This window comes from Hylobates moloch, unplaced genomic scaffold (genome assembly GCF_009828535.3).
Source record: "Hylobates moloch isolate HMO894 unplaced genomic scaffold, HMol_V3 SCAFFOLD_17, whole genome shotgun sequence".
NCBI lineage: Eukaryota > Metazoa > Chordata > Mammalia > Primates > Hylobatidae > Hylobates > Hylobates moloch.
In genome coordinates, this window is record NW_026652292.1 from 53246777 (window position 1) to 53274084 (window position 27308).

At 39.6% G+C, this 27308-nt stretch overlaps 1 protein-coding gene across 2 annotated transcripts in view; it reads right to left on the minus strand.

Annotated features, from left to right (window-relative positions):
* Positions 1-241: 241 nt before the first annotated feature.
* Positions 242-27308, minus strand: part of PGM2 (phosphoglucomutase 2) — a 35378-nt gene continuing 8311 nt past the window's right edge. The window contains exons 4-14 of one of the 2 annotated variants that reach the window (XM_032135459.2): positions 24642-24726; positions 22314-22397; positions 21986-22179; positions 17802-17991; positions 16636-16733; positions 15257-15437; positions 15073-15166; positions 13719-13848; positions 12026-12215; positions 6614-6747; positions 242-820 (exon numbers count right to left, since the gene is read on the minus strand). In XM_032135459.2, the coding sequence (XP_031991350.1) occupies positions 718-820; positions 6614-6747; positions 12026-12215; positions 13719-13848; positions 15073-15166; positions 15257-15437; positions 16636-16733; positions 17802-17991; positions 21986-22179; positions 22314-22397; positions 24642-24726 (1483 nt within the window). In that variant the 3' untranslated portion in view covers positions 242-717. The remainder of the gene's footprint in view (positions 821-6613; positions 6748-12025; positions 12216-13718; positions 13849-15072; positions 15167-15256; positions 15438-16635; positions 16734-17801; positions 17992-21985; positions 22180-22313; positions 22398-24641; positions 24727-27308) is intronic. The other variant, XR_009210548.1, reaches the window with a different exon arrangement.

Here is a 27308-nt window from a genome sequence, read left to right on the forward strand (position 1 = left end):
CTACTTTCAAGTTTCAAGTAAACAACTGTTTGGTTTTTCAAGATTTAAAAAGATGAGTTTCAACACATTAAACGAAGACAGTAAGCTGTTTTTTCCTAGCACATGTACGATGTACTAATATGCTATGTGCATTATTAGAACTAAAAAAAATTTAGTTCAAAAAACGTATCTTTTTAAAGCATCTTTTGCTCTATTTCATAGGTTTCGCAACTTATCATTTTCCCCAAACATGAACACAACATTTGATCTATTCATTTATTTTACTTTATAAGGAATTAATAGAAATATAAATGTACATATGCCTAAAAAGTGGCTATCCTACATATGCCAGCCCAGAATTTACTAACTCCATAGGTTTTCTCGATATTTCAAGCACACATTAAAACAATTACAGAGAGGACATACCTTTATGATTTATGCAAATTAAGGCACATCAATTACAATCTATTTTTTTAAGTTAGTTTAAAAATCTCCACTTATAAAAATTCAAGGTATGTCCAAGCTCAACTTTTTAGTAGGAATGTTAGTTTGTTAGGTTTGGCCATTTTTCCTTTTTCACCTTAAGGGTCAAACATGAAACAATGAGGAATGTAGATCTCTGTAAAACACATAAATACCTGTGATATTTTGAATCATTTGGCCCTTAAAAATATTGCTTAACAATTTAAACCCAGCTTAATTGTAGGTAAATGCAAGTGTGCCCAAGGCTGGACTATTTTAGTCTGCTTTTGGCTGCAGATTGTACTTCTGTGGCTGGAAAAAATGTTCTTCAATAGCACTGACCAGTTCATTCAGTTCCTTCTTCAGCTGCTCAGGATCACTGGAAAATAAGGTGGAAAAAAATCCAGGTCAAGGGATTATTCCAAAGCACAGTTTAAATGCTGCCCCCCACTGACCAAGTGACATGAAAATATAACCTTAAGAAGAGGACTAAATAGGAAAAAAAAGAGAACTTCAGAGACTTAAGCATGGAACACATCTGTTGACTTAGACAAAACACCCCATGAGACAACATGCATTATTTTTCCCAAAGATTTTTCCAACGTCTGAACTATGAACAAAATTATCCTTTGCTCTTCTCATAAGACTTTGTAAGAAACACAATTTTTGGCCTACCATCCCTAAAAGATCTGTAATATTTGCACCTAAGGGTGTAGAGAAAGCTTTCATGATGTCACTTGCCATTAAATCCTGCTAAACTTTTACAAACAACATCTCTGTTAACTCCTCAGTCTCCCAGAATACAGACATTCATGATGATGTCTGCCCTCAAACTACTGGCACCTAAGCTCCAGCCTTGTCTAGAAAGCCTTCCTAGAATGAACAGCAATAGGGAGCCTCCGGGTGGGTTTGAGAAGTCAAACACCAAGAATCAGATCCCTGTGGTCATATCATAATGAATCTATTTCTTGAACCAAAGAGTCACAACTAAAGTATAAACAAGAATCTGGGGAGACAAATCCCTCTAAGAAAATCAAGTTTTCAGGGCTGTGGGAAACACTCATTTATATACAAAGATTTGAAAGGTAAGTAACAGATAAAACTGACTTGCAGTTAAAGAGGTTTCCAGCATCTTAAGTAGCCTAGTGTGAGTACTGTAAGTACTTAACACCAAAAAGCTAAATTTAAAAAACTATATCCTTTGTACTTTCCATTACTTCATACTCTTCATACCATTTTTAATATATGCAGAGTTTATTTTAATGGAAATCCCTATAATTAGTTAAAATCATTTCAACACTGTAATAGCTAAACAGTAGTGTAATAGCTAAAGCAATCCATTTCATTGTAGACATTAATTCTGGCTCTATACTTACTAGCTCTGTGCCCTTGGGCAAGTGGCTTGGCCTCTCTAAGGCCCAGATTCCTCATTTGTAAAACTGGGATAAAGACTTTATCTTCTCAAGAGAGTTGCTGTACAGATTGCGATAAATTATATAAAGCAATTAGCACTGAACCCGGCCCAAAGACCTCAATAAATGTAGCTATCATTATAATTATTTTTATCCCTACTGGCAACATATAAAGTAATTATACTTTTTAAGTACATACCAATTATATCAGCTTTCTTCTCCTTCTCCATAAATGTGCTTTGAAGAAAATAACAGTTCTCAGGAAGGCATGTAAGCTAATCATTTTTTAAAGTATACTTAAAACTAAAATTCAGTGAATTTACTGATTACTAATTTATTATTCAAGTTTATTTCTTAATCATGACATGAGTGAACATTATGATTCATGTATATAGTGATATGTTTTTGATATTGAATTTTATGTATGAAAAAGAAATCAGTACCACAGTGTAAGATTTAGTGGTACAATTCTTAAAACAAAAATTTTGTGTTACTATTCTCCATCCTAATCAATAACTGTTCCATTTGTTAAATTAATGCTTGAGAATATTTCATAACATCTTTAAAAATAACAGGACACATCCCATAATCATTTAAGCCAGGGTTAGGAATTCCTGTTTCTGAAAAGTCTAAAGCTAGATGGATCTCTTTATCGGAGTGTTTAGGAAAGTATCATGCATAATTAGGCATTTATTTTTCTCTAATCATCATGAAAAAACATTTAAGCTAAATGACAAGTAAATACAATGCAGTGTTCTTGATTTGATTATAAATTGGGAGAAAACAGCTATTTGGGGGACTTTTGGGAATGTTTGAATTTAGGTGTCAATTTGGCTAGGATAGTGTCTCCAGTTATTCAAACACTAATGTTGTGATGCTGTGAAGGTATCTTGTAGGTGTGATTAATATCTATAATCAGTTGATTTTAAGTAAAGGAGATTATCCTAGACAACGTGGATGGGCTAGATTCTATTTGAAAGGCATTAGGAATGGAACTGAGGTTTTCCTGAAGAATTCCACCTGTAGACTGTAACTTTAACCCATGCCCGAGAATTCCAGGCTCCCTTTCTGGACAGCCTGCCCTATGGATTTCAGACTTGCCGAGCTGGCCCCCACAATCAATTGCACAAGTTGATTCCTTGCAAACAATCTCTTAATAGATACATTCTACTGCTTCTGGTGGTCCACTGGAACCCTGCCTAGTACCATTATTACCTATTTGCCTTAATATTAAGAGAGTGTTCTTAAGAGATGCATACTGAAATATCAGGAGTGAAGTATCATGAAGTCTTATGATGTGTCACGAAGTATCACAGAGTCTTTCAAATGGTACAGAAAAATCCCAAATACATAACATATATGGTGAGAGAGCAAATATTGCAAAATGTTAGCAATAGCTGAGTCTGGATTGGGGTCAACAAACTGTGGTTCATGTCGTTTTACTGGAACACAGCCATGCCCATTCCTTTATTCATATGGCTGCTTTCTTACTACATTAGCAGAGCTGAGTAGTGGCAACAGAAAACACATGTCTGCAAATCCTAAAATATGTACTATCTGGCTCTTTACATAAAAAGTTTGGTCTAAGTGAAGGGTATGTGGGTATTCACTGCATTCTTATTTCAACATTTCTGTAGGTTTGAAATTGTTCAAAATAAAAAAGTTGGACAAAACTAAAGACATCTCCCCTGAAAAAATATATTTTTAAAGCAGCACATATTTGAAAAGGATTTTCCATTTTAGTTGATTAGAAGGCCATGAAATTCCATGAATAATTGAAATTTATGACATAAAGCATATTAATAATATTTAAGCTTTTCAGGAAAGAAGGAAATCTTAGTCAAGACTTTATTGCTAGCCAGGTGCAGTGGCTCATGCCTGTAATCCCAACACTTTGGGAGGCTAAGGCTGGCGGATCACTTGAGGCCAGGAGTTCGAGCCCAGCCTGACCAACATGATGAAACCTTGTCTCTACTAAAAAAAACCCCCAAAACAAAAAAATTAGCTGGGTGTGGTGGTGCATATCTGTAATCTTAGCTACTCAGGAGGCTAAGGCACAAGAATCGCTTGAACCCAGGAGGCAGAGGTTGCAGTAAGCTAAGATTCCACCATTGCACTCCAGCCTGGGCAACAGAGAGAGATCCTGTCTCAAAAAACAAAACAAAACAAAACAAAACAAAACAAAAAAAACTTTATTGCAGTTGTACGTTAGGTACGCTGGTGCCTTGCTTAAGCCCTGACCACATATCCATCTACTGACATAGCGCTTAACGTCCCATTTAATAAATGGAAGCAATGTTTCAATGAATATAATAAAAGGACAAATTTTCAAGGTTTTTTCACTAATTTATAGGCTAATATTTGAATTTAAGTCCACTCAATAAGCCATGTGAAAAATGTTAATACCATAAAGCCTTAAACATTTAAATAGTGTCATTATTACAAAGGAGAGCTTTCCAAAATATAAGATATATTTTCATCAGATAATGAAAAGGAAAGGACAAGATATAGAAAAAACAGATACTTCAGTTGGACTGTTTAGTTGGACTGTCCATTTCTTTTTAAAAGAATGAAACATAGAAATAAGAAAACACTAAATAAGAATTAAAAAGAAATGTTTACAAAAAACTATATGCAATATAGCAGCAAAGAGCTTACTATATAATGCACAAAAAAACAAGATTCTTGCATAATATTATAATAAAATATTGGTAATCCAGAATTCTTAGAAAATGAGCTTTTATATGTTGAATTCACTTAATAGTTGAATTTTTGCACTTTAAGCACAAAAAGGTTTTGAATGGGAATCCATAGAGAAAATATATTACATAGTCCCATGACTTCTTAAATATCTCTTTATTGAACATCTTGACATTTGAGAGCCATAAGCATGACTGTGTTGGACTGGAGCTGTATTCTGGGCTCACTTGGGTGTAGAATGCTATTTCCCTCATGATAAACTCATGGAGTGGTGAGCTTTCTAAGTTCTTGTGTCCATGTTTTATAGTTTTGTTTTGTTTTAGTATTTCCTTTCTTGCTATCAGCAGTCACTTCTCCTTGCCTAAGAAAAGTTTGTTATAATTCCCCATTCCTCTAATTTGCTACATTTAATCTGCTACTAGCTTGGCAATTTAAGATGCTCAGGAATTTTCATCTGCTTTTATTTGCAAAAGTTTGATTCACAAGGCTGGAAAAACTCTTCTATGAGCAAAGCTTTGGTTTGTCTATGTTGTCACAATTACCTAGACGGGTGCTGTTTACTACAGCGGCCATTAGACACATGTGGCTACCAAGAACTTGAAATGTGGCGAGTGCCACTGAGGAACTGAACTTTTAATTTTATGAAGTTGAGTTAATTGAGTTCAAGTTTTAAAACTGATAATTGATTCAGTTATTAGAAAACAAGAATGTTTGGAATAATCTGGGTATTAAAATCTACTTTGTCCACTCTAAATTTTATTAACTCTACAGATCAAGTATTTCTGATAAAAATGGAGCATTCAAATTGAGATATGCTGTAAGTGTAAAATTCTGAATCAATTTTGAGGACTTTTTTCCAAAGGAAAAAAAAAAAGAATGTAAAACATCTCATTAATAATATTTACACCGATTACATGTTTTTTTTTTTTTTTTGAGACAGGGTCTTGCTCTGTCGCCCAGGCTGGAGTGCAGTGGCTCAATCTCGGCTCACTGCAAGCTCCACCTCCTGGGTTCACACCATTCTCCTGCCTCAGCCTCTCCAAGTAGCTGGGACTACAGGCGCCCGCCACCACGCCCGGCTAATTTTTTGTATTTTTAGTAGAGACGGGGTTTCACTGTGGTCTCGATCTCCTGACCTCGTGATCCGCCCGCCTCGGCCTCCCAAAGTGCTGGGATTACAAGCGTGAGCCACCGCGCCCGGCCCCAATTACATGTTGTAATAATTTTTGGATATACTAGGTTAAGTAAAATATATTATTGAAATTAATTTCACCTGTTTCTTTTTACTCTTAAAGGTGACAAGTAGCAAATCAAAATTGCATCTGTGGATTGTATTTTAGTTCTGTCAGACAGCACTGACTTAATTCACCTTTTACAAAAACTTTTCGTGATTTTCAACTGTATTCTGAATAGGGAAGTGCTGGTTAACTGCATGTTGGGTAGGCATGCAATATCACACTTACACACACTAAGGACATGCACTGAGCTTGTTAAGGTGCAAAATGTTAAGTTGTTACAGAGTGACCAACTCAAACACTTTATCAAGGTCACAGAAACTTGAACCTGAAGCTACCAGCCCATCAGCTGTTTGGCAGCAAGGACTCTCTCCGATGAGGCTGTCTGACAGTGGCCCCTCCAGAACCCAGCACAGACCTGTCTATAATGAATACTCAAAGATATTTCTTGAATGCATGTGGAATGGATTATAATTTATTTTATCAGAGACATGGGAAGACTGAAGTTTGAGAAAAACAGAAAATCTCATTGGTGTTAGCCACCAATGAAAAGTGTTTAGAAAAAGGCACTTTTATTACTATACTGAAATAAGGATAAAATTTTCCCATACAAAGAAATTTACGACAAAAGTAAGAAAGTAAAAAGTAAGCTTTTCCCTAGATGCTCAGACTGACTGTTAATATCAAAATATTAGTGCAGGTTCTGAAACAGCATTTCTAATTAAATTACCTATTAGAAAGATGGAACATTTCACTTGGCATTTGAATAGAACCAGTTAGGAAGTCTGGGGAGTAAAATGACACCAGCTGCCACCCACATCATACCTGTTTCCAGGTGGGGCACACAGCTCTGCATAGTACTTGATTTTGGGCTCTGTCCCACTGGTGCGCATGGTGGCCACGCCTCCATTAGCAAAGGTAAAGGTGATCATTTGGCTGCTTTTACTAGTGGGAAGAACCTAGGAATTAATGCACACATTTTAAGGTTAAATAGTAACATTCTGGCCTAACCAGTATCTTCCCTTGCATAAGTAAGAAAATAAATGCCCAACAAATCTATTGGTTAGAAAAGAAAAACATTTTGGAGGAAATCAGAAAATGTACTCCACATGAATGAAATACTAAATGACAGTAATTTATGAATATGTGGTCTACTATATGGAATACTATTCAGCCTTAAAAGAGAAGGAAATCCTGTCATTTGCAACACTATGGATGAACCTGGAAGACATTATGTTGAGTGAAATAAGCCAGGCACAGAAAGACAAATACTGCATGATCTCACCTATATGTGGAATCCGAAAAGGTTGAACTCACAGAGGCACAGAACAGAACAGTGGTTACCAGGGGCTGACTGGGGGAGGGTGGGGATAAGGGAGGAGGAGTTTGGGGAGATGCTGGTCAAAGGGCATGAAGTTTCAGTTAGCCAGAAGAAAAGTTCGAGAGATCTATTGTACAATACGGTGACTATAGTTAATAATGATGCACTGTATACTTGAACATTGCTAAGAGAATAGATTTTAAGTGTTCTCACTAGAAATACATGATAAATATGTGAGGTAATACATTCTAATTAACTTGATTTTAGCCATCACAATGTATACATTATTTTAAAACATCAGATTGTACATCATAAATGTATACAATTTTTATTTGTGAATTAACATAACTAAATTAATTTTAAATAAAGTAACTGTGTATTAGCTTTTACTTTCCTAGTTCTATTGAAGTTATTAAAGTTTTATTAAAACACATCATTTCACAAGATATTGACTTAAACAGATTAATACAACACTACAAAAAAAAAAAAAACCCAAACTAGATTATTTTTACTGTTACAAAGTGAATCTTTGCAAAGAAAATTCCATAAGGAGCTTTTTTTTTTTTTAAATAAAGCTTCCAGGCTGGGCGCGGTGGCTCATGCCTGTAATACCAGCACTTTGCACTTTGGGAGGCCGAGGAGGGCAGATCACATGAGGCCAGGAGTTGGAGACAAGCCTGGCCAACACGGCAACATCCCGTCTCTACTAAAAATACAAAAATTAGCCAGGCATAGTGGCGGGCGCCTGTAATCTCAGCTACTTAGGAAGCTGACGCAGGAGAATCACTTGAACCCGGGAGGCAGAGGTTGCAGTGAGCCGAGACTGCACCACCGTACTCCAGCCTGGGTAACAGACTGCAACTATGTCTCGCAAAAAAAAAAAAAAAAAAGAAAGAAAAGAAAAAGAAAAAAAAAGGAAGCTTCTGTGAGAAAAAATAAATGCCATATAAATCTACTGGTTAGAAAAGAAAAATGGTCTTGAGGAAATGGTATATTTATATCTGATAGGTCCCAAAACTCCATTAAAATTACAGAGGTACTTTAAATAGCATAAACACATGGGCAAAGAGACAAAGAGGAGGTAGCAGCTGATGGGGCTGCCAACCCATCGCACAAGTCAGAAAACAGATGGAGGCACAGAACTGGTCTGGTGGGACCCAGAGAATGAAATCTGAGTGCCTGCGGAAGGAGACTTGGATGAGAACCGAGGCAAGGTGCTCTGCAAAATCCTGGCCAAGCTCAAGAACCAGAGACACCAGGTACTGCAAAACGCAGATGTGAGGCAGGGGCGAAAAGCAGGAACAGGGTTTGAAAAAGCTCTTAGACCCTCCCCGTTCCTTGCCCTGAGCCCACACCGTCACAGAACCACCTCTTCTCCATTTCTGCAGGAGATGGTTTAAATTCTCTGGACATTAAATCAGAAACATTCAGGAGTTGGGGAACCTGGGCAGGGCATGATGAAAACAGAGGGATCAAGTAGAAGCCCTCAGGCTGACACCCCCAGCTCTGCCCCAGTCACGCCTCCAGGGCCTTGGCATCTCATCTTATCAGCCTTGGGTAGGTGATTAAGGTCTCATTAAATCAGGGGGATCCCCTTATAAAGTTAACTTGCTACCAATATCCTCTAAGTGAAGTATGTCATTTGATCTGCATATGTACACAGAGCTTCCAATCAGTTCTTAGGTGCCCAAAGGATAGTTAAGGATCATCAGACTTTTGGGGAAAGACATCAGATAAAAGACAAAGTCCGAAACAAATAGAATAAAAAGAACTTGGTGGAAATAAAGAGAATGTAGAGGAAAAAATAGACTTATATTTTTTAAAAAACTATAATTAGGTCTATAATCCTTACAGAGGTAAGATATTGTTTACATTAAAAAAAAAAAAAAGGAATATCACCCTGGGCAACCCAGCGAGATCCTGTCTCTACTAAACTAAAAACCTTAGCCGGGCATGGTGGCACACACCTGTAGTTCCAGCTACTCAGGAGGCTGAAGCAGGAGGATCGCTTGAGCCCAGGAGATCAAGGCTGCAGTGAGCTATGCTCATGTCACTGCACTCCAGCTTGGGTGAAAGAGAAAGACCCTGTTTCAATAGGATACTATTTTTAATAAATTAGAGAGTTATAACTGAAATAGCCAACAGAGGCACTAAAAGCTAAAGCTAAGGAAATCTCCCAAAAAAACAGAAGAAGAAAGAAAGAAAGAAGAAAAGTAGAACATCAGTCTTGGAGAGCCAGCATCTAAGAACTCTTCAAGAAACGAAAAACTGAAAATGTAGGGGACGTGGTTATTTTAAAAAACAACCAATTAGCTCCCTTTCTTGATACAAAATCAAGAAAACTTCTCAGAACTAAAATAAATGATTCTACAGACCAAGTATCCAGAAACATGAATAAAAAGGGACCCATACTATAGCATATCGCTGTGAAATTTTAGAACCTGAAGTTCAGAGAAAAGTTCCTAAAATCTTCCCAGAGGAAAAAAACAAAACAAGTTGCATGGAAAGGACTGAATAAGTATGGCATCAATAACCTTACATGCAGCATACAGTAGGCCTTAACTATTTGCTGAAAAAGGAAGAAATGGAGACTCAACAGCAATGCTCGAAGCCCAACAATAATGGAGCAATGTTTTCAAAACTGTGAGTCAGTGAAGCGTGAGGACAGAATAAGACATTTTCAGATCTAAATGCCACCAAAAACTTACTACCCAATTACTTGTTCTCAGAAAGCTATTAGAGGATGTGATCTAGGAAAATAAATATAGGAAGAGGAAGCCATGAGGTCTAGGAGCAAGGGACTCAACCCTGGAGAAGGGCATTCCCAGGAAGACAGCTGTGCACCCAACCCAGAAAGCAGCTGGCCCAGCCCAGGTGGAGGAACCAGGAGGGCGGCCACTGGACATGGACCAGGAAAACCCTACTGAGAGGCATTTGAAGGATTTGGGGAAAACTACTGACAGGTACATAGAAATCCAGACAAATGGAAGAACAAGGCAACTATTACTACATGAATTAAGGCAGGTGCAGTAGCTTAGGCCTGTAATCCCAGTACTTTGGGAGGCTAAGGCAGGAGGATCACTTGCGACCTGCCTGGGAAACATAGGGAGAGACTCGTCCCTCCAAACAAACAAACAAACAAACAAACAAAAAAAAGCCAGGCATGATGGCATAACCTTGGTCCTAGCTACTCAAGAGGGTGAGGTGGGAGGATCACTTGAGCCTGGGAGGTCAAAGCTACAGGGAGCTGTCATCATGCCATTCACTCCAGCCTAAGTGACTAAGTGACACAGCAAGACCCTGTCTCCAAAAAAAAAAAAAAAAAAAAAGAAAACAAAAGGTACAGGAAATACAATTCTCTATACAAACTAGGGAAACCTAATCAAAATACACTACTTAGCTAGCAGGCAACAGCAGTTACTAGTCATAATAACAAAAGCACGGAATCTGATTTAATCAAAAGCTGTGGCATAAACGTACTGTGAGGACGGGGAGAAGAGGATTATTGAATGTAGAAAGTGTAAGAACTAAATATCTCAAAAATAGAAAGTCAACAAATTGTAAAACTGGTATATCAAAACATCACTATATGAGCACATGATTTACAAATCTAGTCTTGGTGGCATGGCAATGAGGTAGCAGGGGTGGGACTGCCACGTTTCATCGTAAGCGTTTTCATACTATTTCTATTTTTAAAATATGCTGTGTGCAGATGAAAATGAAAAATAGAACAAAATAAATATCAAAGAATGTGCCTAACATCTCATAAGGATACTCTTACTTTCTTCCCCCAACCCCCTGACATATTTAGCAACACTCTTCTGCTACCTTTGGGTCTTCTTTTGTCTCCAGTGAAGGATCTGCATGGTGTGAAGAATGCAAACTCAGGCTTTACAGCCAACAGCTCCCATACACTCAGAGAACAGAGTGAACTAAACTAGAAAACAAACAGTGGTTCTCAAAGTGAGGACCAGTTGCATCAGTACCACCTGGGACCTTGTTAGAAATGAACATTTTTGGCTCCTACCCCAGACCTACTGAATCAGAAAGTCCAGGTGTGGGCTCCAACACTCTGTTTCTGCCAGCCTTCTTGGTTACTGATGCTCCCGCAAGTGCGAGAACTCCTGACAGGGAGAGAATGCTGGATCCTGAGACAGAAAACCCAGATTCTCCCTTGACCACCACCAACTAAGCTCTGTGACCATAGACAGGTTCCACACTTCTGAGCACTTATTGCCTAAGGTGCTAAATGACCACACAGGCTTTGATGACTAGTTCCTCTTTTTTTTTTTTTTTTTTTGAGACAAAGTTTCGCTCTGTCACCCAGGCTAGAGTGCAGTAGTGCATCTCAGCTCACTGCAACCTCTGCCTCCCGGGTTCAAGCAGTTCTCCTGCTTCACCCTCCTGAGTAGCTAGGGTTATAGGTATGTGCCACCACATCCAGCTAATTTTTGTATTTTTAGTAGAGATGGAGTTTCACCATGTTGGCCAGGCTGGTCTTGAACTCCTGACCTCAAGTGATCCACCTGCCTTGGCCTCCCAAAGTGCTGGGATTACAGGTGTGAGCCACTGCTCCTGGCCTAGTAGAATCTCTTTTAGTTTTAGCCTGTGGTTTTTAACTTACCATGCCTGGCTAATTTTTGTATTTTTTAATAGAGACCGGGTTTTGCCATGTTGGCCAGGCTGGTCTCGAACTCCTGACCTCAAGTGATTTGCCCACCTCAACCTCCCAAAGTGCTGGGATTACAGGCGTGAGCCACCACATCCAGCTTCCAGATATTTTTTATAGGTTATTTATAATCACGCCTAAGTGCCTAAAATCAGCTTCAATTAATTGTATGGTTAAATAATTTATTCAAATTATTTTAAAAGGTAAATAGAAAAGAGGTTAGTTGAAAAGAGAAGACATTACTTACAGCTTTTTTATCAGGTTGGCTATCATCATAGCCAGTTGTAAGGTCCCTAATGGCAGAAATTTCAAATTTGCCACAAGCTTTTGGATAATTATTTTTTCCGTCGTAGTTTCTGAGGTTTTCAAATAATTTCTTAATGGTGTCTTGATCATGGCAGATAAAATAGGAAGCTTTAGTAATATGGTAGCCATACCTATCAAGCAAATACAAATTCATGCATATGAGGAACAAATAATTTTGTAGGGTGGACACAGAACATGTACCAACCAGTGTATTCTAAAATAAATATGGCTGGGTGCAGTGGGTCACGCCTGTAATCCCAGCACTTTGTGAGGCCGAGGCAGGCAGATCACCTGAGATCAGGAGTTTGAGACCAGCCTGGCCAACATGGAGAAACCTTGTCTTTACTAAAAATACAAAAATTAGCCTGGTATGGTGACAGGCACCTGTAGTCCCAGCTACTCCCGAGGCTGCAGCAGGAAAATCGCTTGAACCCAGGAGGTGGAGGATTCAGTGAGCCAAGATTGTGCCACTGCACTCTAGCCTGGGCAACGAGAGACTCCATCTCAAAAAATAAAATAAAATAAAATAAAATAAATAATAAAATAAATGTAATAGTCATAACTGACGCCAAAGGAATAATTTTTAAAAGACCATTAAAAAAGAGATCCAGGCCAGGAACAGTGGCTCACGCCTGTTATCCCAGCACTTTGGGAGGCCAAGATGGGCGGATCACCTGAGGTTAGGAGTTCAAGACCAGCCTGGCCAATATGGTGAAACCCCCAACTCTACTAAAAATACAAAAATTAGCCAGGTATGGGGACACCTATGCCAGCTACCCGGGAGGCTGAGGTAGGAGAATTACTTGAACCCAAGAGGCAGAGATTGCAGTAAGCCGAGATCACGCCACTGCACTCCAGCCTGGTGACAGAGCAAGACCCCGTCTCAAAAAAAAAAAAAGAGGCCCAACAATCTACCCCAGGGATCACCAAATGACTGCCTGGTCTTCCGCCTGCATTTGCACAGAGAGCCACACCACACACGCATCACTTTCTGTATTATCTTTGGATGCTTACGCACTACACAGGCAAGGCAGAGCTGAGTAATTGCTACAAAAAATGAATAGATGTATTATGAAGACATTCAATCTTTTTTGATATCGGACACTTAAAATCACATTCTTTCATGTTGTCATTTGTTAAGAATTAATGCAATCAGGAATAGTAATTACTAAGTTGTTAATTATCAAAAGGAAAAGGTGATCTCTTTAGTTTTTTTGAGACAGAGTTTAGCTCTTGTCGCCCAGGCTGGAATGCAATGGCGCGATCTCGGCTCACTGCAACCTCTGCCTCCCAGGTTCAAGCAATTGTCCTGCCTCAGCCTCCCAAGTAGCTGGGATTACAGGTGCCCACCACCATAACCAGCTAATTTTTGTATGTTTAGTAGAGACGGGGTTTACTATGTTGGCCAGGCTGGTCTCGAACTCCTGACCTCAGGTGATCCACCCGCCTCAGCCTCCCAAAGTCCTGGGATTACAGGCATGAGCCACTGTGCCCAGCCTTATTTAATTTTTATAAGAAATAGAATTCATCACCAAAATAAGAGCATTAGAAAGGATATTAGTATCTCATGCATAAGTATATAATAGAACATTTCAAAATATTATTTCAATCCAACAGAGTCAATAACAACTTACTCCACATAAATGGCCTTTAGTTGCTGAGACAAAGACAAATTCTTGGTTGCTAGAAAGCTAGCCAACTCTGCACTTATGACAGCGGCACTGACTCCATCTTTGTCCAGAACAAAAGGGCAGCACATGTATCCTGCAGAAACACACGTCATACATACATCTATACAATACTGTCAAACCACATATGAGTATGAATCCTGGCTATTGCATATTAGAGGTTGTACAGTGTTGCGTGTATGCATGTTTCTCATTAATACCTTATGTTTAGGAATTTAGCCCAGTGCCTAGCCCATAGCAGGCCTTCAAGAAGTATTTGCTGAAGAACCTGCAAGATTTTCCCTCCTGGCCACATGGTGCTCAATCACTAGAGTCATGAAACTCCTTCCAGCTCATGAAATTGTTTCTAATTGTCCTAGTCAATTAGACTTCTCCGAATCCCAATAGTATTTGTTAGTTACATTATTCATCTTGACATCTGGCCTATACTCTTGTGTGTGATTACTTAACTAAATCTATCTAAGCTGCTGTAGGCTAAGGTCAGTGCCATCCATTTCTTTTAGAGTCACTGAGTAATAGACATGCAATTAATACTTGATAAATGAATGTAAGAAAATCTTTTTTAAAATAAAAAGCTACGGAAAGACAAGTCTGCCAAATCTGACAATAAAAGAGCAGAACCTGAGCGATGACACTTTCTTTGATTAGTTAAATCATGTGTTAGTGTTGCAGAGAATATACAAATGAATATAAATAAATCTAATGCATAATAGTTTTTATTAAATTAATAGCTAAAAGCGTTTGGTACAATGTGAGTTTCAAATTTCCATAGCTAGTTCTCCTTTCTGTTCATTTATATTGACAGTTTAGGACAAGGGTTTTTCTGTCATTCTGGCTGGACCTGGGTCATCCTTTTGGGTGAGTATCATTCTGATGACAGCAGCAAACCATGCCTTCCTTCTCCTTTCCTCTGGATAGACTGTAGCATAGATCCTCATTAGCACTTTTGGAGGCGGAGGGATATTAAATACCACAGTGTTTAGGCCTGGATATTAAACACCACAGTGGAGGAAACATCACAGCTCCCAAAATACATGTACCAGCAGCCAAGCATACAGTATCACTGTTTTCAGTCATCCAGGCAAAGGATTCTGACATGAATGACTTGGTTGTTTTTAAGACATTCCTTTTTGCTGTAAAGCATCTGAGATGTCAATTTTGGAGTAGGACAGTTCAACATTCAACCTGAGTGCTGGAGAAGCAAAATAAACCGTGTTTCACTGTGGATCTTTGAATCCCAATTCAAACCTTTTCCTTTTGCCTTGCAACCAATTCCTTAATGTTCATGATCACTTCTTACCAATAGCTTCTTCAAATGCAAATAAGACAGTTTTCCCCTGGTCTATTAGCTGTTTGGCTCTGTTTCCCATCCACTTAAAGCCAGTTAATGTTTCCTAAAGGGATAATCCAAAAGAGAAAGACATGCCTTAGATCTTCTACAGAGCAGATGAAAGGAAAATGAGCGAGTCCCAAAGACACCTTACCTCAAAATGAAAACCTTCCTTTAAGGCAATGGCCCGCAAGATTTTGGAGGAGACGGTGCTGGACAACATGTACGTGTCTTTGAGAGCACTGCGATCCTGGTTCTTCTCTTTCCAAGATGTAAAAAGCCACCAGCCCAGCAGGGCCCCCAACTCATTGCCTGAAAACACCCTCCATTCACCACTGAAAGAAAAAAAACAACAACAACCATTCATTTCCATAATCTTAAAGAAGACTCTAAAGTGTCATGGAGATAAAACAATTTAGCAAACAAAGCCTCGAAGTATTTTCTGCAAGGCAGTTCCTGTTATTCATCATCTTTAAATAACTGGTCAGAAATGTAACTGCCATTTTACAAACATCTGAGCAGCTACATATATATCAGCCAGTTTGCCTGAACAGACATCCTGTCTTTGAAGACTGTATAAAATAAGTATGTCAGACATGACACACAATGGCTCTATATTAATCTTTGGCAAAGCCTTTGGTTTTAAATATAACAAATATGCTGGCAAGATCCCCCATATATAGAGTAAGTTTTGCTATCTCAATTTCTGGACTGGTCAGTATTGCTGATTCTGAGAGGGGACAGCTCAGTACCCCTTAAGATCAAGCTCGGTCCTAAATGGTCAGAACATCAGAGAAAAGATGTGCGATTTCTGCTTCTCTTGGCAGTCCAGATGGCTAGAAGTAAATCTCACCTATCAGGACGTATCACCTTAGCTTAACTTTCTCAACACTGATATAGAATGGAACCTGTTTTATCACAATCTAAAAACCCTACCATTTCAGCAGCAGCACCCTCCTGCCCCCAAAACTTCACATAGGCTACCTGACGCCCAAAATTGCTTGGGCCCTGCCTACCTTTCAACTTTAGCCCCCACGTACTTACTTCTCCTTTGTACAAACTCTCTGGTCAGACTTGTCTTAAATATTGTGCCGATACCCCACAGGAATTCCTCCCTGGTCTGTCCAAACTAAATTCAGCATCTCCTTGAAGGTACAGCTCCCACCTAAACCCCTCAGCAAATACTGAAGTACACAGCTAGCACCAAAGTGCTTTACCCTCATTAGACACTGAGACATTACTTATAAAAAAATCAATTATAAAATGAGAAGTTCCCAAATAGGAGTTTCAATTTGAAATATATACTGGGTTGATTTACTCTGCATTATGCTTGCCAATCACGTAACCTCCCCCCACACTAGATCTCTATCTTGCTCTCCATTAGAAGACTCCACAGGAGGTTCAGTGAAATGATCATTTGCAAAATAAATGGGAAATGTTTCCAAATAGGTCCCGTCTCCCCAGAAACATTTTACCAATGAAGAGATCATCCTTTATATGTTCTGTAATACAGGTAATCACAATTAATTTTACCTGTCTTGCTTTTCTGCCACAGCAAGTCTATCAGCATCCGGGTCATTAGCTAAAACGATTCTGGCCTTGGTTTTGTCAGCCAAAGCAAAAGACAAAGTCTGAAGAAGAATATGAAAATAAAAGATTATTTAATCAAGAATCGAGCATATGGTAGTCTTTAAAAACACTCAGTTCCTTAAGAACTCAAGAGCTCTTTCCCCTCTTAGAAAGATAATATAGGACCAACCAAGACCAGCTCCAGAAGTGAAATTTAGCAAACAAAAGCTGCAGCTGGTCTTGGTTGGTCACATGGTATCTTCCTAAGTCAGAGGTCAGATAATGGGAGCATCGGTGTGTGACCCAAACCTACCAGTGTGCCTGCTGCACATGTGCCAGTAGGTCTGTGGTTGGACTGGTATTTCTGGGCATTGCTGTGTGATCAGCCTCACAAATAAAACAAAATAAACTGATTCTCTGAATACCACTGCTACCCCAACCTTTAAAAATGTTACAGGAACCATAATGTAAGCAACACTTCTTTATATCAGAAAAATACAAGAAATAAAAATCATAATCTGATAAAATTTCACTCTATTACTGCTTCTTTTTGGCATTAAGGAGACACGGCAAATTAAATTAAATTAAATTAACTGAATTTGAAGCACCATTTAGAGCTCAGTTCTCAAATCCTGATCCTGGGGTGTTTAATTTGAAAGATACTTGAAGAAATTAATGACTAACAAATATACATACTTTTTTTTGTTTGAGACGGAGTCTCGCTCTGTCACCCTGTCACCCAGACTGGAGTGCAGTGGTGCAATCTCAGCTCACTGAAACCTCCATCTCTCAGGTTCAAACAATTCTAGTGCCTCAGCCTCCCAAGTAGCTGGGATTACAGGCATGTAGCACCACACCCAGCTAATTTTTGTATTTTTAGTAGAGACAGGGTTTTGCCATGTTGGCCAGGCTGTTCTCGAACACCTGACCTCAAGTGATCTGCCTGCCTTGGTCTCCCAAAGTGCTGGCATTACAGACATGAGACACTGGACCAAGCCATATGTACATATTTCCATGCTGAAATTAGTTTTTCTTCAGCACAACGAAAACACATAAAAATGTATTTTACTTGACAGTAACAGTTTTGAATATAAAAGCAGATTTCATAATTTAAAAAAACATTAGGTTACCAAGACACCTTTCCCCTCTTCGGGATTCGGGTATTTCACTGTTGGAAACTCAGGATCCGGATCTTTCTGTTCAGGAACAGCCTCAGGAGGAACAAGGTCAAAAGCCTTGAAAGCTGACTGCACAAAGTTATGACCCACCCCATGGACAGAGGTGTGCACAAACTTCACCTTCGTCTCCCTGTTCACGCTCCTAGAATCAGACACACCATGGAAAAATGATAAAAGGTAGAAACAGGGCTCTCAAAACTGCAAGGTTGGCAAGAATGTACAAGACAAGTGAATATCTTTCTAATTCCATTTCAGAAAAACAAAACGTATCCATTCTCTCCCAGATACATATATTCCCTCCCTCAACATACTCAAGTTTTAAATTCTACTCTGTAGTTATTTTCAACAAATCTGATTATTTCAGGTTTTGTTTCATGCATCCCATCTAAAGTGAGATACAAAGAAGAACCCCAAGCTCATGTTCCCACACAAGACTCACTGCTGGCCTGACAGGTGCCCTGACAGTGCCAGAGCCAGCCTGGGACAGTTTCAGGGCTCCACACACCCATACATCCCCAAAGCGACAGGTTCCCAAATGTCCTTTCTCAGGTTCAGAAATGATTTTCAAAATGTCCTTTTTAACAAAATGTGTTGGGTTATCCCATACATAAAGATATAAAAAATAAAACTTTTACTTTGGGAGGCCGAGGCAGGTGGATCACCTGAGGTCAGGAGTTCGAAACCAGCCTGACCAACACAGAAAAATCCCATCTCTACTAAAAATACAAAATTAGCTGGGCATGGTGGTGCATGCCTGTAATCCCAGATACTCAGGAGGCTGAGGCAGGAGAATCAGTTGAACCTGGGAGGCGGAGGTTGTAGCGAGCTGAGATTGTGCCACTGCACTCCAGCCTGGGCAACAAGAGCGAAACTCTGTTTCAGAAAATAATAATAATAATAATAATAAATAAATAAATAAAACTTTTTGTTTGCCAAGTAACAATCCTGTTTGATACCATGCCATGACTTAGGGACTTTATACAGACTAACAACAGATACCAAAATTAACAGGAGAAGTTACAGAAAAATAAAAGGCTTTAAAAATTCCAGTGCTCTAATGGCTGGAATCTTAGGTTATTATCCGTTTCTTTTGGGAATGAATAAATGAACAAGGTCTTATCTAAGAGAATTGTGGTTTAAAACAAGCATACCCTGAAAATAAAATGCATCTGGGAAAATAAATATGTAAGATTAGGAAGGAAAAATCTGGAAAAACAACTCTCTCGGATTTTAAAATACATAATAAACCTATAGTAATTAAAACAGCTTGGTACTAGATATAAAAAGGCAGATTAAAGGAACAGAATAGACAGTTCAGAAGTTGATCTAATTTGAAATGGGAAATGAACACAGAAGTAATAATGCTGAGTGGTTAACATGCTGTGGAGTCAGACTCTGAATTTAAATCCTGGAGCTCTGCCATCTATAAGCTGTGTGACTGCTGGCTATTAACCACTCTTCCTTGTAGTTTTTTCATCTATAACATGCATGATAATATACCAGAATTTACTGGCATTACTCCGAGGATTAAATGAAATTACATGTTGACCGGGCACAGTGGCTCACTCCTCTAATCCTAGCACTGTGGGAGGCCAAGGCGGGTGGATTGCTTGAGCTCAGGAAGACAAGACCAGCCTGGGCAACACAGTGAAACCCTATCTCTACAAAAAAATACAAAAAAACTTAGCAGAGCATAGCGGCGCACACCTGTAGTCCCACCTACTCAGAGGGCTGAGGCAGGAGCATTCCCTGAACCTGGGAGGTCAAGGCCGCAGTGAGCCAAGATCATACCACTGCACTCCGGCCTGGGTGACAATGTGAGACCCTGTCTCAAAAAAAAAGAAAAAAAATTACATGTGAAGGGCCTCCAGCAGTTATCTGATATATAATTAGCACTTGATTAATATTAGAAATTGTTGCATAAAGGTGACCTTTCCAATTAGTCAAAAAAAAAAAAAAAAAGATAGATTCTTCCATTGATGTTGGTACAACTGCAAACCTTTTAGAAAAAACCTAATCTGCTTTCCTACTTCATGCCCCATATAAAATTAAAAATCACTAATGAAACAAAAGATTTAAATATTATAAAACACAAACATGAAAGTTCTAGAGAAAGAACAAGGGAAATTTTTTGCATTACTTTAATAATGTTGTTATAGAGCGTGTCTTCCTAAGCATGACATAAAACCCAGACGCTATAAGATTAATAAATATACAAATTTTTAAACAGTTCAGCAAAGTTTCAATAAAAAATTCCAAAGATAACAGAAAACATCTAAAAAATATATTATATATATATTTCGTATGTATATATATATTATAAACACAGATGTTTATAAATATAAAAGGTGAACAAATACACAGGAAATATAGGTTAATTAAAGAATACAAATAAAAGTGAGCTATTACTTTCAACTAGCAAATCAGGAAAAATGAGAAATTGGATCACAGCGCAGGAGGAAATGTAGATATCATATGCTGTCAACATCTACTGCTGGTGGGAGCACCAACTGGTATATTTTTGGAGGTCAATTTGCTAACCACTATCAACTTTGTGAATGCACATACAATTTTGATGCCAGAAAGTTACCTTACAGACACACATGCGCGCACACACACACACACACACACACACGCGCTCAAGCAACTATGCACAAGGGGGGTTAACTCCCGAGCTACCTGGAGTGGAAAAGCAGAAATGCTTCATTCTTCGTGAAGTTAAATCAGAGGGGCAGAGGGAAAGTTCATAGACGTATTTTGTCTGGACTACACACCATTGAAAAAAATGGTCCAACATGTAGGAACTAGATCTCACACACAAAATCCAGGTTTCCAGTTATTTTGGGAAGAGGAGAACTCAGATGATCTGGCAACTGGGACCTATATTTTCATGTGGGCAACACTCAGCTGGCATGGCTGCTCCCTTCAGGTGGGACTGGGCTTTCATACTCTGCACTGGAGTGGGCACCATCAGCTGATCCAACAAATACAGTATCAAAGACAAACCTACAAGTTCAGTTTCTTTGAATCAGTGGTTTCTTGCTAGGGGGACAATCAGGAGGGGTGGGACCTACAGCATACTCAACAAGACACTACCGTCACTCTGCTAGACCACTTCCTACCTGATGGTAAGGACTGAGTCTGTGTCACTGAGTTAAATACACCGGTGCAGCAGCCTTTAAGACAGAAAGTCAGGACTAATAGGGACTAACATAGGAAGGTGTCCATGACAAATTAACTAGGGGGAAAAGGGGACAGAAACAAACCACAAACACACACACACTATATTCCTATTTATGGTTTTGAAACATATTATACATATACATATATACATATATATACACTTGCACATGCACAGAAAATTTTTGGAAAGATAGAAAAATACTAGTGTTTGCTATTCAAGACTTTTGAGCAAGTTTTAAAAACATACATATATATATATACACACACACACACAAGTATGAATATGTATGAATCACATACATGTATGGAATCTGTAACAGGTCAGCAAACTATGGCCTATGGGCAAGCCACCCACTTCTGTCTGCACTCCTTTGCTGACATTTCATCTATGATGGCTTTTGTACTAAAACAGCAGAGTTGAGTAGTTGAGAAAGAGTCCTTGTGGCCCTCAAAGCCAAAACTATTTACTATCTGTCCCTTTAAGAAAAGTTTGCCAAGGCTTGATCTACAGCCTCTAAAATCAGATGCAGCTGGGTGGGCGTGGTGGCTCATACCTGTAATCCCAGCACTTTGGGAGGCCAAGTCCGGTGGATCACTTGAGGCCACGAGTTCAAGACTAGCCTGGCCAACATGCCAACACCTTGTCTCTACTAAAAATACAAAAAAACTAGCTGGGTGCAGTGGCTCACGCCTGTAATACCAGCTACTTGGGAGGCTGAGGCACAAGAATCGCTTGAACCCAGAAGGCAGAGGTTGTAGTGAGCCAAATTGTGCCACTGCACTCCAGCCTGGGTGACAGAGTGAGACCCTGTCTCAAAATAAGTAAAACAAAATAAAATCAGATGCAGCTGTAGCACATGAACCAATTAAAGAGAAAAACTTCACGAACACTGATAGAATTTGGCTGAATCACATTAACTCACTTAAGGTCAGTGAAGACACAATTCGTTTACCTGTGGAAACAGTACTTTTTAAGGTCTTCAAAGTAGTCATTATTGATGGAAGCACTCGGATTGTGAAGAAGTGGACTGCTATCAATTAAAGAATCGTCCCAAGCTGGAGGCCACGGTTCTAGATTTTCTTCAATAGCTTGAGAAATCCCTTTATCATGAGGAGAAATGATCTGAGCTCCATTATCCCAATAGACCTAGAGGACCCAGGAACACATTCAGAAGGTTTACAGTTAATGGAAATAAGGCACCTATTACCTACTGTCCCAAAAATTACAGATACAGGATTCCTACAGAAGGATGTACGTGTGGAGTAGAAAAAGGAAAATACCTTATAACCATTATCCTGCTTTGGATTGTGAGATGCAGTTATCATGATTCCAGCACAAAGTTTCAAACGCGATACTGTGAAGGGCTATAACATAGCAGGAAACAAGAGCAAACAGTTTTTAACAAAAATAACCAGACATCCTTAAAATGTCTATTTTATACTGTTCATGCCAACTTGCTCCCTTTTAATAAACATAATATATAAATAGCATAATATTTTTGAGCCACACCCCAGCAGTATGCAATTACCCTTAGAACTAACTGGCTGCTCATAATTCCAGGATGTATTTCCTAATAAGAAAGGTGAGTAATTTCCTCAGTGCCTTCTCATTCCATCTTCTACTTGGTAGAGCTAGAAAATTCTTCAAACACAACGATGGTCTAAGCCTCCATTCCAATGCTTTCAGTGCTTCTACCTGAGACAGAAGTTTGTGGATTCAGTTTACTCCCTCCAACTGCTTCTCCCTCTCCTCCTTTCTCATTTGCTTTTAAGGAAAAGGTTGAGGAAAACACTGAGGGGCCAGGGGTGGTGTCTCACGCCTGTAATCCCACCACTTTGAGAGGCCAAGACAGGTGGATCACTTCAGGTCAGGAGTTCAAGACCAGCCTGACCAACATGGTGAAACCCTGTCGCTACTAAAAATACAAAAAAAATAGCCAGGCATGGTGGTGGGCGCCTGTAATCTCAGCTACTTGGGAGGCTGAGGCAGGAGAATCACTTGAACCTGGGAGGTGGAGGTTGCAGTGAGCTGAGATCCTGCCACTGCACTCCAGCCTGGGAGACAAGAGCGAAACTCTGTCTCGAAAAAAAAAAAAAAAAAAAGTTGAGGGAATGGAGAATGCTCTTACAGGTTCCTCATTTATCTCTCACTCCAGGGTTAAATATTTATATTTCAACTTAGCTTCCATCTCTACTACTTCCCAAAATGGGAGGAGGGGTTGGATTATTCCCCCTACTGCGGCAAATGACATTGATTATACACAGGCAACCTGAGATTTAAATCGTCCGTCCCCTCCACCCTTCCACCAAGAATCACTGCAGTCATTCAACCCCCTGGAAGTTATGTCACATCTCTCAGGTGTCCTGGGCCAAAGAAAAGGGGAGAACGACGACTCCTCAGTGTGGGCAGAGGATCGTGACACACTGGTTCAGTTCATGTCTGACATAAAATTAATAGCTATTAACACTTAGTACAGAAGGTAATTAGGATGCTTGAATACATGACAATTTTTCCATCAAACAATGAAACTTGAACTACATTTAGATGTGAATAGAATGTCTACCAGGTTATTTACAGCCTAGGGGTGCTGCATCTACCCGTCAGTGCACTAGAGCCGGCAAACACAAAATGAATTGGAACCTCCTTCTGTAGCGATACAGTCGCATTTCTACTAGATGTGACTAACTGCATCCAAATCACATTTTCCAAAACATATTCTCAGCATCTGACCCAGCTCTTAAAAGTTTTGTCTATGTCAAAGCAACAACTGCCATAGTCCCTACTGTCTTCTTCTTTAGATTGTGCTACATAAAGGATTTGATAAAAATCTTACTCAAATATGCCAAGCATGCTCTCTGTACTAGCCATGAATAGTATTTAGAATAAAACATTTGTATAAAACAGGGGTGTGCCAGCTTGTCAAAAATATTCATGACAAGACAGGGTTTGAGGTGAATTCAGATTTCGACGCAAGAAGTTTCCTAATTGTGATAGCTGAGAAAAGCAACTACAAACCAAATTTAAAAACAGAGAAAAGGCTGGGCGTGGTGGCTCACGCCTGTAATCCCAGCACTTTGGGAGGCCAAGGCGGGCGGATCACCTGAGGCCAGGAGTTCGAGACTAGCGTGGCCAATGTGGTGAAACCTCGTTGCTACTAAAAATGCAAAAATTAGCTGGAAGTGGTGGCGGGCACCTGTAATCCCAGCTACTTGGGAGGCTGAGGTAGGAGAATTGCTTGAACCTGGGAGACGGAGGTTGCAGTGAGCCAAGATCATACCATTGCACTCCAGCCTGGGCAACAGAGCAAGACTCTGTCTCGAAAAAAAAAAAAAAATTTGCTAATGCTCTCAAATATCCTTAGAATGCAAACAAAAGGAAAACTGCAATTTAAAAAAACCAATTCCAATGAATTAAAAGTTGAATACCAGAGAAATATTACTAGGATGTGGGAGAAACATTCCAGGAGAGAAGAGAATGCCTCATACATGCCAAGGAGCTCCTGTGTCATTCAAACAGTCCAATCCCAATAGCCCTAAAGACTGTAAAATTCAGCCAAGTCCCATCCCTGATCACGTGACAGGAAATTATGAAAGGAAACGGCTACTTACCACAAAGGGGGTTGGCGTTATATCAGAAAAGAGGTACACAGGAATCCCCTGACTGATAAAAGTGGTTGCAGCAAGTCGGGCAAACCTGAGAATGCAGAGTGACAGGGAAGAAAAGGAGAGTTGAGTGATCAGGACTGTGAGTGATGGAAAGAAGGAAATGAATGCTGAATGTTCTTCAGGGTGAATGCAGCATCCAGATCAAGGACAGCATTTATTAACGGTCTTTACCCTGGCACGGGACAGTAAAGCTGGAGGACTCTCAGGAGTTATCTCATTTCACTCTTTTGTTTTACAGAAACGGCACTAAAGCCAACAAAGGCCAGGCCCCTTTCCCGGGGTCTAACAGCCACTTAGTGGCGGAGCCAGGCTGCATCCTGGCCTTTCAGCTCTCTGTCTATCTCAGTGGTTCTCAGCCAGGGCAAGTCTGCACCTTCTCCTTCCAGGCATCTGAAATGTCTGGAAACATTTTTGCTTGTCACACTGGGAAATGGAGAGAGTTGCTACTGGCAGCTAGTAGGGAGAGGTCAGGGGTGCTGCTGAACACCTTACAATGCACCCTACAACCACAACAAAAAATCATCCAGCCACTGGGCAGTCACATGTCAACAGAGCAGAGGCTGAAAATCCCAGCCTAAGCCTATCACAATCCAGCATACACCACACAGTCTGGAATTTGATTAGAGATTGCTTTATCTGAAATATAAGACATCCTGGAGTACGCATGTGTGTACACACACACACACACACACATACACACACACACACAGCCATACACATATATACATCTTGGTTCCAATCAGCCTTTGAAAGAAAACTTAATTCTTTGACATTTTTCTCAACTTCCACAGAAACTTGCTTAGGGCAAGACACAGAAAATAGCATCAAATCTTCCTTCAAGCTGGTGTAAAATACACTACCACAAATAAATGAGCAATTTACTTAGAATGAACAACATTATACCACCCCTGTGGGTTAAACAATCAGATCATTCTTACTCTCCCCAAATACTTCTTGAGCACTAGCTTCGTCGACACTATTCTGAAGGCTGGCTGCGGCACAAAGAGCAGATCTCCACTCTCTCTCTATGTTACAAATGTGCACAAAAAAATGCAATGCGTTCTCTGCATATACTTAACAGTTACTGCGTACGTTCCCCACCAGATATTTGAAATTGTAAGATTAAAGGATAAACATTTCATTGGGTGAAATTCAGAAACCGCAATAGTTTCCAACTCCTTACGAAGATTCCATTCACTCATCATGAATATTTTACCACGTGTTGGTTAAACACTTACATCATGATCTCTAAATGTCTCACGCATTGCAGGTGATAGACAGTAGCCTTGAGTTCCACTCCATCCCATCCCATCCCATCAAACTCTTGAGACTTGAACCATAAGCTTAAATCAGTAAACATCACTCACTTTAAGGAAATGATATGGCTCCAAGGCCAGGGCAAAAAAATCTGTACCTTAATTTATAATGTTAACATATTTCTGAAGGTTGTATTAACCAGAAGCAGGGCAGTCAGCCTAAAATGAAGAAATTTAAGCAGCTCAGCAGACAATTTAGCCACATATATGCACTGTGCACGCTCTGAGCAAAGGATCTGACCTGCCCTGGGGTGGCAGAGGAACATGGTCACGATTTAGTTCTAACTGTACATCCACTAACTGTAAATGACAAGCTGATACGCTGGTTTATACCACATCATTCTCTTGTGAATGTAGTTCATGTGCATCTATCCCCCAGAGCTGTAACTTTTCTCTTGCTTTATTGACAAAAATCACATCTTTGAGCTGCAAAGCTAAAGACTAAAAATCTTATGCCCTCCTGAGTTGGACCTGGGGCTGATGCCACCTGGTGATTTTCCCCGGCTATGCACCCTTCCTCACGGCCACACATTTGTCCCCACGAATGCTTCTGTCTTAGATTGGAAGCTTCTGATGGGCAAAGACAGGACTCTATAAACTCATCCAGCTCTGTAAAAGCTAATAAGACTTTTCATTAATATTCAATATGTATAATTCTAAGATACTACTAATACTGATACTCTGGAATGCTTAAAAATTCATCATAGCAGAGGAAGTGTTCAAGTAAAAAAGAGGGTTATGTAACATGGTTAAGGGCAGGGGTTGGTAACTACAGCTCATTTTGTAAATAAAGTTTTACTGGAACACTGCCATGCTCCTGTGTTTATGCATTGTCGATGGATGTTTCTCTGCTTCATGGGAGAGTTGAGTAGTGGTGATGGGAATCATGTGATATGCAATGTGTACGATATCCACTATTTGCCCTTTAGAGAAAAAGTTTGCTGACCCCTGGTACTAGTCTCCTTAGGCTTAAACTGCGACTCCTCCTTTCACATTATAATCTCAGGGTAAAGAGATAAAGTACATACCTTACAGGTTGCTGTGAGGATAGAATGAGTAAATACATAAGTGTCTGGTTCATAATCAGCACTCAAATGATTGCTGCTATTACTATTATCATTGTTACCATCAGCATCATATGCCTTCAGCTACATAAGAGAGTCCCAATGGTTTGAGAATGTTTCAGAAATGCAGCTTGACGTGGGCATTCAAGAGAGGGAAGGGAGTCATGAGGCTTATGAATAGCAGGGTAAAAATTATGTATAACAAGGCAAATGAGAGGGAGAAATAATAT